Source organism: Balaenoptera borealis (assembly GCF_965194805.1).
Source record: "Balaenoptera borealis genome assembly, chromosome: 3".
In the NCBI taxonomy this organism is placed as follows: Eukaryota; Metazoa; Chordata; class Mammalia; order Artiodactyla; family Balaenopteridae; genus Balaenoptera; species Balaenoptera borealis.
The window spans coordinates 42263609-42279215 of NC_138866.1; the positions used below are offsets into that span (position 1 = coordinate 42263609).

Genomic DNA, 15607 nt, shown 5'->3' on the forward strand with positions numbered 1-15607 from the left:
TGGGTCTAATAAAAGTAGTGGGTGCTAATTATAATTGCTTTATTACCTGTATGACGTGACATCCCCGTATTTTCTTTTTTATCTGTAGGATTTTCCCTCTTTGATATTTTATCATCCTTTGAAACAGGTACAGGAGCAAATCTGCGAGGTGCTGGTGTCTCCAAAGGAGATTTCTGTTTATCAAAATTGGTATCTTCAACCTCTATTGAAGGTGCTTCAATAGAAAATAAAGAAAATAATAAATTTAACTTACTTTTTAAAAACATTTAAATTGTAATATTACTCTTCCCCATATTTTAAAAATAAAACCAAAATTATATAGGATACTCAAATTATTAACAAATATATAGAAATAAGTTCATCCTCACTAGAAATCAGAAGAATATAGACTATAAATACTTTATACTTATACCTAATAAATAAGAAAAAAATATGACAATATTCAGTGCTATTCAAGTTGTGGTGAAAAATGGCACAGCCAGACACTGCTCATGGCAATGAAAACTGATAAGACTGTCTGGTGCTAAGTACAGCAAGTCTTAAAATTTTTATATACTTTGATCTAGAGAGATCCCACGTTAGTGAGTACAAGATACATTAGACAACTATAAACCGTGAGCGTGGAAACCTGAGTTCTGGCTGTAGCTCTGATACTTTCACTCTCAAGCCAGGTGACCTTGAGCAGGCAGTCATAACCTTTTTGGGCTTCATCTTCCTCCCTTTACAACTTAAAAACTGACTCACATTACTTCACAAAAGTTTTGTAAGACCCACTCATTTGTGGGAAACGTAAAGCACCTTGCAAGTATAAGGAACCTTTAACATGTCTGTAATCCAACAATGTTCTAACAAATCAAATGTCAGGAATATTGTACTACATGGATCTGTATATCATTAAAGGGATAGGCCCTTGATTTTCATTAGTTCATTATTCAAATATCAATAATTTGGAGATACATTTATTGATATAGTTTAAATTCCAAAGGTGTAACACAAATAAGCTATGTATTCCCCTGTTTTTATAAAGAGATTTTTTTTAATTCCATTAAAATAGACTTGCATTACTAACTCTTTGAAAATATTTAGAAATTGTTTCTAATTGTACTCAGATGGTTTCTCCCCTGACAGAATCAAGAAAACAGTAAATATCCAGTTTGTCAGAAAAATGGTGAATTGATGACAAGCATTTTTGATGCTAGATAAGTAAAATTTTTCTAAATTTATATAGAAGTGCTACTGACAATTTATGAAAGTTATTAATTAAAACCATTAAGTAGAACATGATCCATAACTTGACTGAACAACTTTCAAAATAATCTAAAACTTACCTGACCTAAAAAAAAAAAACCTAATTTTATAAAGCAAAGACTTAGTCTCTCACAACCTTGTAAGTAAGTTTTCAGCTTATATACTGCAAAGAGCATTCACAGCTGGCATTTTTTATTCATAGAAAACTACGTATTTTTACCTTGTTTGGAAGCAAAGGTGTTATGTGAAGATAGATTACTGCTACCAAAATTCAAATGGTCTGGTTTTACAGAATACTTGTCCACTGCTCTAGAAGGGGGCACAGTAGCAGGCTGAAAACTACTAGTCTTGAGTGCAGCACTAATGAAGTGAGTCTAGAAAACATAAAATTACTTTGTTAATTTCAAATATCATTTGAAAGAGTTAGATGCCAAAATACCTTGAAATTTATTAGAAGACTTGAGAACAATCTATTAGATTTAATAAACAATGAAAATACATACATTACATGCAACTACCCACTGCAGCAGCAATGCCACTGGAAGCATATAATAGCACTTGGGTTAAGTCTGGCTCTGCAGTGTGGTCCTGATCATTTAATTTATTCTAAACCTCAGTTTCTTCCTTTTCACCTCAGAGATGGCTCAAGAGACACTGAAGCAGGGTAGGAGGGGACCAGGAAGAAGGGACCCTAGCCCTAGACCTCTACTTAAACCAGAGAATTTAAAACCAAAACATCTCAACTTTTATATCCTAGATGGTAAGATTTTATTTTAATTAAAGGTTTAAAAACCATTGATACAAAGCACTCAAATAAAATAGTAGCTGCGCATAGTAGCATCAGTAATACATGCATTTACATATAAATGGAAACTATAGTGACAACACAGTTTTAACACTATTAAAACATCTGAAATGTGTAAGTATCTTAACTAATAAAACTGATTTTAAAAGAGTTTTATGCTAGGCAAAGGAAAACCGAAAAGATTTATAGTTTTACAGAATTCTTAAAAGTGTGTTGAGATCACTCTTACATGAAGAAGAGGGAGGGACTCAAAAAGAATTTCATTTCATTAAGCATTAACTGAACTACTACAATACTCATTGAAAGTTCAATTTTCTCTGTAGTTATAGGCTTTATAAATAAGATGTCTGAATTAGCAAAGATTCCATTCTTCTAAAATCAGAAAGTTAATAAATTATGCGTTTATTTATGGAAGGATAAATGAATGGAAGGCACCTAGAACTACCTTAAAAAAACTCAATGTGCTTTTCAAATGTGTCATCTCATTCTATCCTGAACCAAAAATATTTTCTAGGTAAAGAAATCAAGGCTCAGAGAAGCAAAGTTTTCTGTAGACTGGGGACCAGCACTCTGATAGGCCCACTCCTAGCCTCTCCAGATGACATGCTGCACACTCAATTTTAGCAATGTATGGAGTACTTACTAAAACTTTATTTTATATGCCCATAATCATTCCAATAAAAATAATATCTTAATCTCGTGAAAATTTCAAGACAAGCTCTATTAGGAAGTCTTGAAAATAATAGGACATTAGTGTTCACTCTGTGATCTTATATTGAGCTATGATAAGCTTATTTTTATATATTCTTCTGAATGTTATATTTTAATTTTATTTTTAAAAGTTTTTAAACTGCATACTAAGTAGGGAAAAAAAGTAAATTAAAACCAATGCATTTACGACGCTGGTCATTCACTCATTCAAAAAGAAATTATACTGAGTACCTGAGTGCTGGGTAGTATCCCAGGACTTAGAAATTCCAAAATAAATAAGAAACTATACTATTAGCTCTCTGTGAGGATAACTCTTCTTTTTATAATAGCCCAGTGCCTCATATTCAAAAGGCATAAGAATGTTCATTCTTTTTAATTAAGTAAATGTAGAAGCAAATAAGTATACTAGGTGGTTCTCATCCAAGGGTGTGCAACAGAATCATTAGAGAGCTTTCAAGGATTCCCAGACCCCATCTGAGACCTGCTGTCTCAGACTTTCTGAGAGGTACAAGCACGTGTATATTTATAAAGCTCTCCAAGTGAGTCTTATGCACATTCCCAGGCTAAGAGCCACTGATGTAAACAAAAAACTGCAATGCGATAAACGCCCTTTAAAAACACCGTGAACGGAAATACCACAAAAGAAGGAAAAGCCAACTATAAGGAGAGGTCTCACAGAGCTAGACATCTGAACTAGAACATGCAGAGTTACCCCCATAGAGGAAAAGAATTCTGAACAAAAGCAAATCATTATTTAAGAACTAAAACTGTTACAATCTCCTGAGCTATTGCAATAATCAATGAATATTAGCTTAGAGATCCACGTGATAAAAGGTCATGGAATGTGTGATCCCTTTATTACCTGAATATCTATTTGTTGTTGCTGCAGTTTTTCAAGATGCCTAATGTGCTGCTCCATAAACACATTCATCTGCTTTCCATGATCACGGCAGTGTAGTTTCTCATGTTCATTCTGAATGGTTGTCTGCTGCTCTGTAACACGTTGTAGCTGTTTATCGGTCTCCTGTAACTTATTGAGTAATTCTGTAACAGTACTGACCTTTGCTTCCAACTCACTCTGCACCTAAAACAGTAAAAATATCCAAAGATATCAAAAATATGCTCAATTACTAGAAAGATTATATAAAGTGACTGGTATTGAGAAATTATCAAACCAGAGCTTTTACCCTCTAAATTTCTGATGATTTTATGCCTTTATTTTTAGAATCACAGAAATAAAAGGCAGAAGATAGCTATCCTTAAGTAGATCTTTTCTCTCATAAAAAATACCAAATTTGTCACATACAATTTTTATTTCTTAAGTGGAAATTAAATACTTAATGGAAATTAAAAATACTTAAATGGAAATTAAAAAGAAGGAAATAGCAAAACAAAGTAGCTTTCGATACTTCACTAATCTGAGGCTGAGTTAGGTCAGCAGTCTTGGCTCTCCCACCTATTAGCTCTAAGACCTTATTGCTGACTCTGACCTGTTTCTTGTTTTTCCCATTTACAAACTGAGGGTTTTGGCATAGATGGTCTGTATGGTCCCTTCTAGCTCTAAAATAAGGATGACCAACCATCCCAGGTATCCAGGACTGAGGGGTTCCCAAGATGAGATTTTTCAGTGCTAAAACTAAGAAAGTCCAGGATTTTCTAGAACTAACACAGGGATGAGAGGTAAATCTCACAACTTCTGAGAAATAATTCACAACTACAGACAGCAATATCCCTAGCCAATGGCTGGACACAACAATTACAGAATCAGTTTCTAATAAACATTTTTACATTTTACAAAGTAGTAATGACTATCTGGGAAGAAACAGATATACTTTTATCAGTGGAGCTGCTGTTGCAATGGCGGCAGCAGTTGCTGCAGCCACAGTTGCAGCTGAATCAATTCCACTGGGTGAAGTTCTATTCTCCTGAATAATAGGGTCCTTTTCTGCGCTGGCATCTTCTAAAAGCTGTACCTTTACCTCCTTAAAGACAGGCATGCTTTGAGCTCTGTAAATAAAAAAGGAATAAAATCTATTCAGTAACCTATATTGAACCATTAGAAGAAATACCTACAAGTGGTAATCTGCTGCAGGTGAGTTTTCTTGATTTTTTAAAAAGTTAAATCCCTATTTTTCGCTATCAGCATCTTATCAGTCATTTGGTTAATGAAATCTATTAAGGCTCAGGTCACTACACACTAAAAAAATAAAAAGGTAATTCCTTGAAGGCACTGATAATTCAGAAAATATGACTTATGTATGTGGAAAAGACATGGGCACAATTACAATGATTTATAGTCAAGAAGTACAAATTTTAAAACATGCAGAAAAGGCTCTAAGAATTTAGGTATCAAGTTTTACTCCCAAAGTAAGACAACCCAAGAGGGATTGTTAAAACTGCTGAAAAGAATTTTTTAAATTCTAACTCATTTAGATTTAATAAATGTAACCTAGTTTATTAAAATGGGCACAAAATACACTACTAAGCAGTCTGGATTAAAAATGAGTCCAGAAAATAGATACATATTCACAATAAGGCATTTAACTAAACACCTAAAAAAAAAAAAAAGAAAAAGACTGGTCAATTTTGTGCTGTATTTGGCCTAAAAGAAATCAAACAAAACACTGACAAAACTGAAGAGTCCCTAAGGTAAGTCTAAGTAAAATCAACAGGAATGAGCTCCATCTCCAGCTGCTGAACTTCCACCCTTTGATTTCTGAAGAAGGCCACAGAGCTCTTAAACTTACTCTTCATTGACGCTACCTCATCTCTATTAAGAGCGTCATTTTTCTCTCATTCTCAAAATTTTGCTGTTAACTTCTCTATCCTCCATTTACCTTCTCATGCTCAACTGAGTCATCAGGTTTTGTCAATTATTTCATCACAATTGCAGGATTAGTGTCATGGAATTACGGAGGCAGGGGGAACCCAGTAGCCCATCTTTCCTAATTTTCACATGAAGAAACTGAGGTCCATAGAGGTAACAGGATTTACTTGATCACGTCACAGAGCTAGTAAGTAGCTGAGTTAGGACCAGTTCCCAGAGATCGTCCCGTGACACCAAGCTTTCTCTCTCAAAACAGCACTTCTCCCTTCAGACTTCTGCTCTGGTACAAAACCATCATCGCTTGTCAACTATTTCATTCTTCCCGTTTCTAGTTGCTTAAAAACTTTCCACACACATTTTCCCACCATTCAAAAATCTAAAATCATTCCTTATAGACAACTGCATAGGCTACTTTCCTGTTTGGCCTTCCACACACTCCATCCTCTGGCCCTGCCCTATACATACTGCCCTTTTCCTCCCAAAACCACCTCTCTCCTGAGTCACACTGTTCTCACTGACTACGCCATGCCACTCCCACAGCTGACTCCATGCTTTTTCTCACTCTGTTCTCTCAACCTTCTTCACCCAAATTCCTCTATCCTTCTCCTCAAGATACAACAAAAGCCTTACCTTTTTCAATAAGCCTGTGCTTATAACACTTCCTCTTGATCTCTCCATTAATTACTTTTGCATTTATTTCCTATACCACACAACTGAGGCTTGATAGTCAGCCATCTTATGGTTTAAATGTCTGTACAGAACAGTTTAACAATGTATTGAATGTTTCCTCTCACAGCTCTAATCATGCATTCCTCCATATATCTACCTATTCTCTTCCCAACCAAGCTCTAAGCAACCTGGGGTGGGGGGCCGGGGACTTCTTTTATACCAAACAGCAACTAAGAAAGAGCACATAGTAGATGCTCAATATATATTTAGCTGACTGAGTGATGTACTAAGAAAATGTAATTCAGATAATCCGTATCTTTTAGAATTTCTGTCTGAAGTCTGAATGTGACTTACCCTTTAAGATCTTTCATTCTACATTAATACATTAAATTGACCAACAAGAAAAATAACATTATAAGGCTAGACATCAACTTCTTCATAGGCTTTAAAATTTTATTTTTTCCAATTATCAAATTAATAAATGCTTAATGTAGCAAATGAGCTTCTAAGTGTAAAGAACTAGAAAAAATGCACATAACTCTCCCATTCAGAAGAAACTGTTTCCTTCTAGTCTTTTTCTAGAACTTTCTTCTTTATTCCTAAATCCTCTGAATCTGGCATCTATCCCAATGCTACACTGAAACTGCTCTTACCAAGACCATTACTACCTCCTCTTGCTCAATTCAATGGACACTTTTCAGTCCTTATCTTTCTTTACCTCTGAGCAGCTATCAAACTTAGAACCTCATTTCCCTTGGTTTTGTTCAGACCATACTCTCTTACACCTCTGGATAAACTTTCCGAGTAGCATTTAGAAGCCACATTGCTTTCTTTGCACATCTCTTAAAGGTTTGGTTTTCTCAGAGCCCTACCCTATGCCATCTCTTTTCACTCTCACACTCCCACCGAGTCACTTCAATCACTTCCAGAGCTTAGACTACTATCTACATACAGATGACTCCTACATATGGATTTCTAGCTTAGACCCCTTTTGTGAATTTGACCTTTATATTCAATTTCCTATCGGACATTATTCACCTGTATGTCTCATAGGTACCTCAAACCCCTGCTTACGTCTAAAATGAAATTTATTCCCCCAAGGCTTCCCTTTCTCAATGAATACTACTACTGACTATGCATTTATACAAGCCAAAAATCTGGGATCCATCCTTAGCTCCTTCCTCACTCTCACATCTAAGCAATTCCTGTCAATTGTATCTCCAGATCATCTTCCAAACCTGTGTACTCCTCTCCAGCCCAGCATGATTCCCACCCTCACATTCCACCACTCCCCAATGTACTCAGGACCAATCTAATTCATCTCTTTAAAAGATTCCTGAAAAATTCATAGTCAACTGGTTTCCTGGACTCCAGTGCAGTCCTCTTCCAATCCATTTTTTCATAACTACCTGAGTAAGCCTTTTAAGAAAAATATATCATACTTTAAAACTTTTAAATGATTTGCCATTTCTCTGTAAGTCCCAACTTCTTTAAAGTAGTTTATAACCTCACCCCTTGCTTACCTCTCCAGCCACATGTAAGGATATTCTACCCTTGTTCTAGACACTCTGGACAGACTCTTCATTCCTCAAAGGCTCCAGCTGATTACCTTTTATCACAGCTTTACAGCATATTATAGTAGCAAATAGGACAGATTTTCCATCATTCCATTTCTGTTTCTCCAAAATTAGCTATTCTCAACTGTGTGCATTCTACATGTATGTATTCTTAACAGTATGTGTATATATTCTCAACTTGTGTGTCCTTCCAAGTAAATTTTAGAATCACTTTGCCAAATTCCATCCACCATTCTCCAAAAAAAAAAAAAAAAAATTCAAGTGACACTGACTACAGCAAAATCTCTCTTAACCCAGTATGAGAGTCATTTTATACTTCTGACTCAATTATTATTCTCTACATTGCAATGAACTTCTCAGAGGCCCTTCCTAGTTTTTCTGTTTTTTGGTTTTTTAAAAAAATGCTGTTCATCCACCCTGAAATGGGGAGAGATCTACTGTGAACAGATAAGAGGAGTAGTGTTCACAGTTACCTCTCACAGTCCACTTATATATAAACAACTTCTCCCTCTCAGATCTGAGAGTTCTGACTTGAAGGCAAGTTGATAAAGTCTCTATTATGGTTGCAAGCAGCCACTTCTACCTGGGGTCAGCTGGATGGAAATGGTAATCACTTTCTCTCCAAATGAGTCAGATGTAGTCTGCAATTTTTAGTTCAAGTATAGAATTTGGGAGACTGCACTACTTCCTCATGCCCTTACTTTTGCCTTTTCTTATATATTTACAAATCCCAGAATACAATTTACCATCCAAATTCTCCTCCTAACCACCATGTCACATATTGGGAACTGGAGGCTGATCAAATGTAAAAAGGAAAAGCACCATTAAGCAAAACAACCAGTTGTGAAACTCTGGCTGGCTCAGATCACACCCTTGTAGTTTGGAGGTAATATTTATTTCGTTAGTGTTTCCCAGAGTATAATATGTATACCATGGAAAACTACAGGTGAAAAAAGAATAAACTTTATTTTAATAGTTATATACTTATTTTCATTGTATTATTAGAAATACTGACTTTCCACTTATAGAAGTAATCTAAAATTTCCTTTTTGAATAAAATGAGAGTTCAAAAGTAGTAAAAATTTTTCCTATTTTCTAAGGGGCATCCCAGGCTGCTCTGGTTCAGGAGTAGAATACATTTAGCCTAAGAATATGTATCTCATTCCACCACCACTAATGATAAAAAAAAAAAATTCCTCCAGTGATATATTCTTTCATGTTTAGTATGGTGCTGTTGTCAGGGTTGGTTCTGTATTTCACTGGCATTAAAGATAAAGTTGGGAGGAAGCATTTGAATAGAGTAGTAGCCACATTCCTCTTCACTCCATCCAGATGCTAAGCTTGTCCCTTTCTCAAATCTTAACCAGAAAAAGTCTAAATGTCCTTTGATAGTAAGTAGTAAGTATTATATATTTGGAACTACTTGACTACTGCTATAAGCAGTATAGTGAGGCGACTAAGAGAGGACTCTAAAGACAGACTACCTGGGTTTGAATCCCAGCCCAGTGAATACTTGCTAAATGACTTCGGGAAAATCAATCCCTCTCTACCTCAGTTTCCTTATCTATAAAATGGGGATTCTGTAAAATTGGGATAGTAATCGTATCTATTTCATTGGATTTTGAGAGAATTAAATGAGTTAATGCACATAAAATGCTTAGAACAATACCTCTTCAATAATAATAATAATAATTGTTAACAGCCACTGAGTATTTTACACATGCCCAGCACCATGAAAAATGCTTTATACATATTATCACATATACATATTTCACACATTGAAAAAAAAAATTGTTTCCTAGGTGCAAAGTATAAATAAAGCTGATTATAGAGAACCATATAGAAACACAAGAAACGGCCCACCTATTTTCTGTAAATGAAACTTACTTTTGTTTTAAAACTGCTCTTAGAGCATCTTTCTGTCCCATAGTGTACTGAGAAATAAAGATGTCATTTGCTGCAAAATCAAAACACAAAAATATACTTTAGATTCCTGAAAATTTATTAAATTTTGATAAGCTACTCAAAGAAAAACTTTTTTAACTAAAAAAAATGTTTGGGGATTCAGCAATATGACTTCCCAATTTAAAAAGGTAAGGAACAAATTAAATGACTGAGTAATAATAGTTATAACCCTAGACTGTAGGAAAAAAATTGTGTAAAAACAGCTGGGGCCAAATTAGAGACATTTGTTCAAACTCTAACAATAAAACTGCTTAGATGAAAATAAAACCAACTACTTTTAAAATGTCATTAAATAAATTTTTTCAATGTACATTTTAATCTATTATCTTACAAAAGACTATACAAAACTTGAATTCAGCATGTATAAACAGGTATCAAATACCAAACCTACGCAATATGTTGGCAATAATAAAAGTATCCTTACCATTACAAACCATTTTCTGGACTTTAGAGATTCCATTAGTAGCTTAATTTGGAAGGAAAAACTAATTAAAAATGAAAATAATAAGAAAAAACTATAAGGCTGTTTAATGTATATCTAAAGAAAAGATCAATGAATGTCTAAAAATCTAAAATTCTATCCTTACCAAGGAAATTCTTACATGTTACAACATAAATGAACCATGAAGACATGCTAAGTGAAATAAGTCAGTCACCAAAGGACAAAAACTGTATGATTCCATATATATGAGGTATAGTGGAATTTATAGACAGAAAGTAGAATGGTGGGAGGGGGAATAGCGTTAGTATTTGATGAGTACAGAGTTTCAGTTGGGGAAGATGAAAAGTTCTGGAGATGGACGGTGGTGATGGCTGCACAATATGAATATACCTAGCATTAGGTATATTCATATTTAAGTGTACAGTAAGAACTGTACACTTAAAAATGGTGAAAATGGTAAATTTTATGTTATGTATGTTTTACCAAAAAAAATCAAATCTATCCTTTTACCTTTTTGTCTGTTGTTCTCTTCTGTTTTATCCAAAGGCAACACTTGCCCTGCAACATCTTTAGAAAAATCCTTTAAGATATGAAAGGAAGAAATGAAAGGCTAAATAAACTTTATAATGTATTATTTATCAATTACCATTTACTAGCCATGTGACTACTGTGCCCTGGGAGGAGAGGACTGTGTGTCTTACATGCTTAATTCCCAGCACCACCACAATGCTTAGGTACCTTGAAGCTACTCAAAGATTTGTTGAATGAGTAACGAGCTGTCATCAAGTGAACGAATGGGTAAGTGAACAAGCAAGCAACTGTGACTTTGAAATTCAGATTCAAATCCTGATTTGGTACTCAGCAGAGCAACTTATGTAACATCTCAGTGGCTATAGTTAAATGTGAAAATGTGATTCACTGTGAGTCAAATGAAGTTCGTAAGGATGGTCAACGCATGGCACAATATCACAAATTAATCACAGTATTCTTTGTCACTAAACTATAATGTGGTCTCAGAAGACTTCACTATATAAGTGACACCTACTGGCAAATAGCTTTCTGCTCACATGTGTAACCCTAGACTTCGCTTCTAAGATTCTATTCAGTGCTAAGACACCATGACTTTTTAAGTACTAGGTTCAGTCAACATTGCTTCATCTTCCTTACACACACATTTTTTTCCCTGCTAAAATCATTAAAGGGAAAAGAGAAAATCATAAAAGAAAACTGATCCAAGCTATCTGCTGATAACAGGTGTTAACCTCCTAAAAATAGCCCATGAGGCTAACAATACAGTAGAATGTATCTGGGAAATTAATGTAAAGAACTCCCACAAATCAGTTAGAAAAAGCACAGCACATAAATATGTAATTCACAAAAGAGTAAATACAGGTGGCAATATAAATGAAAAAAATTTCCCCTCCACTAATAATTAAAGAAATAGAAAATAAAACAATAAGATGCCTTTTTCACCTATCAAAATGGCCGGGGTTTTTTTGGTTTAATTTTAATGCTTTGTATAAATAAAGACGGGGGAAATAATTCCACTAATTCTTACTCATGACCTTGCTGGTGAATATATACTGATACAGTTTTTCTGGAGGCAATTTAGAAACATTGCAAAAAAATGTGCATAATCTTTTATCTAATAATTTTACACCTAGAAATTAATACAAGGAAATGAGCTAGGATATATACCAGAATGTTCATCACCTGGTTGTATATATTATAAAAAACTGGGGGAAAAAAACCTTAATGTCAAGTGACAGGAATATGAACAAATAAACTTTGGTACACACATACACTGAAATTCTGTGAACCCATTAAAAGTTCCTAGGAAAAAAATCAGTGGCATGCAACGATAACCTTAATACTATTAAATTATAAAACAGTATGGTCTCACTTCATAAAATATATATACACATAGAAAAAAAACTCAAAATGTTAACAGTTGTTGATTTTAGTTGTGGAATTTCTTTTTTTCCTTCTTCTCTTTGTATTTTCTATAGTGATTTTTTTTAAGTTTTTGTTTTCTTTCTGAACATGTGTAAGGATTTGTCCCAAGTAGGAAAAGGTATATCTCATCTTCAGGTAGTAGGGAGAAACAGGTATGAATAGGAACAAATCCAAATAAGCTTAAAAATGTGAACATATCAGACACAAACTACTTTAATTTTCTCATTAAAATAGCTGGGTCAAGTCAATACACACTATAATCTTAGTACTCATTTATGAAATAAAAACATAATGCAAAAAGATTGCAGTTTATGTTCATGGTAAAATGATAAAGAACGAGGGTTGCTTTGCAGGTATATTTTATATTAGGCAAATCTACAGAAAACAAGCTGTGAGCCCGTATTAAATCTAACAGAATCCTGCCTGATGATCTTCCAAAGACCACCCTTTTATCTTCAATTATACAATAATAGCATATCCATACATCTGGGAAATTATTTAAATAATGGAATTCAAATACCATTAATCATTAAATAAAGCCTGCTCAAAAAAGAAACAAAAAACACCAACCCAAAACTAGGCATTTATTCAGGGACGAAGTACAGCACATTTTTATTGTGAGTTTTTGACAAAGTTCATAAGTAAACAGCTTCGATATCATTCTTAGTTTACTAGTTAAATTGACAATATATAGGTCAACATTATGATAAGTGGTCGAAGTCTAATTAAATTGCATGACCAAACATTATACTTATAATCAAATATTTTCAGCATTATAAATAAAAAATGTTATGATGAGAATTTCATGTTATTATTTCTTAAAGACCTCTCAAAAAAAGAAGTACACAAAAGGCTTCAGAATAGTTTGAATGATATATAATTCACACCTCACTTTTTCTTAAATTATGTTGTTACAGCTGCTTTACCTTTACCTTACAGTTTGTAAAAACATTTCTTTGGTATATGAAATTTAAATAAAAACAAGGTCTGTTGCTAATCAAACAAAACTTTAAAAAGCATTATTTGCCAATACATAAAATTTTAACATGAGCATAATTAAGAATTCTTTTGCTTACACTTTCTGACACAGTGGGATTTTCTAATGGAGGCTGCTGATAATTTCTGGCAGAAGTTAAGTCTGATGAACCTAACAAAATAAAGGAATCAATTTTAGTGATTTTTAAATCAGAATGTTACCTTTTGAAACTGTACAAACATAATTCAAGAACTATAAACTCCATATTAATGCAATTAATTAAATTGGAAGCCACTCTTCATGCAAAAATCTTAAAATGTACTTAAATATATCCTGATGAAGGTTTTTACATCTGATATTTTGGAAAATAAGGGCTCAGAACTGACAATCAAATGAGATAAGTATAAAATGTTATAAAATATATCATTACACTATTGGATTTGGACAAACTATGGGTACAATCATTTGCCAGGAACAAAACATGCACATGATATAAAAGCCTAATTTAACAGCAGGCCTATGTTATGCTGTACCCCTCAAAAGCAGCACTATAAAAGCTGCTTTATTTATTCTTTCGTTTCTTGCACTTATATTCATTAATTTGATTACCAGGGAAGTGGGCAGAGCATATGCTATGTTCACTTTCAGGGAGCTCCAGACAAGTGAATTGGGACATGGAAGCCATCAAAAGGCAGAAATTGTGCTTTTCTACTATCCAAACAGAAGGTTAAAAGCCAGCACTACTGGTGAAAAGTAAGCACATCACACTAGTTGAGTGTGTCCATCACAGATGTGGACAAGAATAGTGTGCCAAAAACACGCAAAGAAAAAACAAAATACGAAATGTTTTATTCATTCTATCTGTTCAATATTATTCGATGTAGACTGTCGGTGCCTGGCCATTTTCCCAGGAAAAGGGGTCACTTTTCAAACGCCTGTACAAACTAGACATATATTTAGGAATTTAAACATTAAAAGTCCTCTAAATTTTGAAGCACAAAAAACGAAATGAAAATAAAGACTAAAGATTTACAGAAGTGAAAACTGGTTGAAACTATTTGGAATCACATACCACATAACGTTCCATTCAAGCTCTTCCCAGTTCTAACAGGAAGACGTTTATTTGCAGACAACGCTGGAGGAACACGGGACAACTCATATTTCAGCAAAGCCAAATTATCTCCCTGATTTGGAGAAACTACCTCACGAAGTCTCCTCGCTGGTATTTTAACCTTTTTTTTCTTTTCCGGGTTAAACTCAGAGCCTTTCATATCACTGGTAACAAAACTAGTCCCACAATTATGAACAGAATTTTCTTCTGGGTCCATAAAACTTCAGAACAAAATTTTCACCGCTTTGAGGATTTCGGGGGGGCAGGGGTAGGGGAGAAGAAATAAAGTGGGAGTATGATAAAGAAAACGTGAATTTCAAGTGATTTTGAAACATGCAGTCATCAACTTTTAAATAAAACGTCTCAACAGACTATGCACAAAGCCAGAAATTTCAATTTGGTATTTAATCCAGGATTAGAGACGACTAGAACATATTTACCCATTAATCCCACTCAGTCTATTTATGCACCATGCCAATGAATCTGAAAGTGAGGATGGCAAGAGAATGGCCGCATAAGCAATAATAACAATAACACAGAGCACTCCCCAACCGGAGAGATGGCAGTGCAAAACTAACCAGATGTGGAGGCGGAGTTAAAATTTGAGAAGAGGGAGTCAAGCAGGTAAAACCGAAATGCTATTTTTTTCAAAATCACCCACATAAGAAGTTTAATAGCTTTCTTCAGCCAAAGAGTCTTACACACCCCTCCAGAAGCAACCATCAGACACCTAAGTTCACCCCTCTGCGTCTTCCGAACCCTCGGCAGCAGAGGAGTCACAGGTCTAACCTGACAACAGCTTCAGTTGCCCGCGGGTCAACACCTACTTCCTTTTAAACCCGCCCTTCAGACACAACACGCACGCGCGCCATGAAATCGTCCCAAATAGCCAACCAAAAAGCTAAACGCTCTCCGGTGCTCTTCCATCCCTCTCCGGGTGGAAACAAACTCCCAACATAAAAGGCTTAAAACGGGTGTGAATTTTTTGTTTTATTAAAGGCAGTACATTGCCCCACAAGACTTAAAACATTGAATAACACTCGGGAGTTTCATCCAAGACCTGAAGAGCTCCCGACGTAGATGATAATACCAATCTTGTTTATTAGGGACTGTTTACAGGGTAGCTCCTGGAGACCGTTAGGGACGCGAGATTAAGTAAATTAGTTTTACAAAAAGTTTCAACAGATTCGTGTTGATATTGAAGAGAAAGTCAGAAATAGCTTTGTCTAAGCAGACAATCAAAACAATCAATTCTCAGGGGATTTTAAAATTCATTTATGAAATCAGCTTTTTCCTCTAGAGTTTCCGGCATTATAACGA

The 15607-nt window shown here is 34.7% G+C and overlaps 1 protein-coding gene across 13 annotated transcripts in view; it reads right to left on the reverse strand.

The window, feature by feature from the left end:
• Positions 1-15535, reverse strand: part of KIAA0586 — a 106889-nt gene extending 91354 nt beyond the window's left edge. For 3 of the 13 annotated variants that reach the window (XR_014242958.1, XR_014242959.1, XM_082386416.1), the window contains exons 1-8: positions 14249-15535; positions 13277-13347; positions 10755-10824; positions 9725-9794; positions 4597-4771; positions 3627-3848; positions 1469-1622; positions 47-214 (exon numbers count right to left, since the gene is read on the reverse strand). Coding sequence is in view for 11 of the 13 variants with exons in the window: in XM_082386416.1 (XP_082242542.1) it covers positions 47-214; positions 1469-1622; positions 3627-3848; positions 4597-4771; positions 9725-9794; positions 10755-10824; positions 13277-13347; positions 14249-14504 (1186 nt within the window). In the remaining 2 variants the exon portion in view is untranslated. The remainder of the gene's footprint in view (positions 1-46; positions 215-1468; positions 1623-3626; positions 3849-4596; positions 4772-9724; positions 9795-10754; positions 10825-13276; positions 13348-14248) is intronic. The other 10 variants (XM_082386424.1, XM_082386423.1, XM_082386417.1 and 7 more) reach the window with 10 other exon arrangements.
• Positions 15536-15607: the final 72 nt, after the last annotated feature.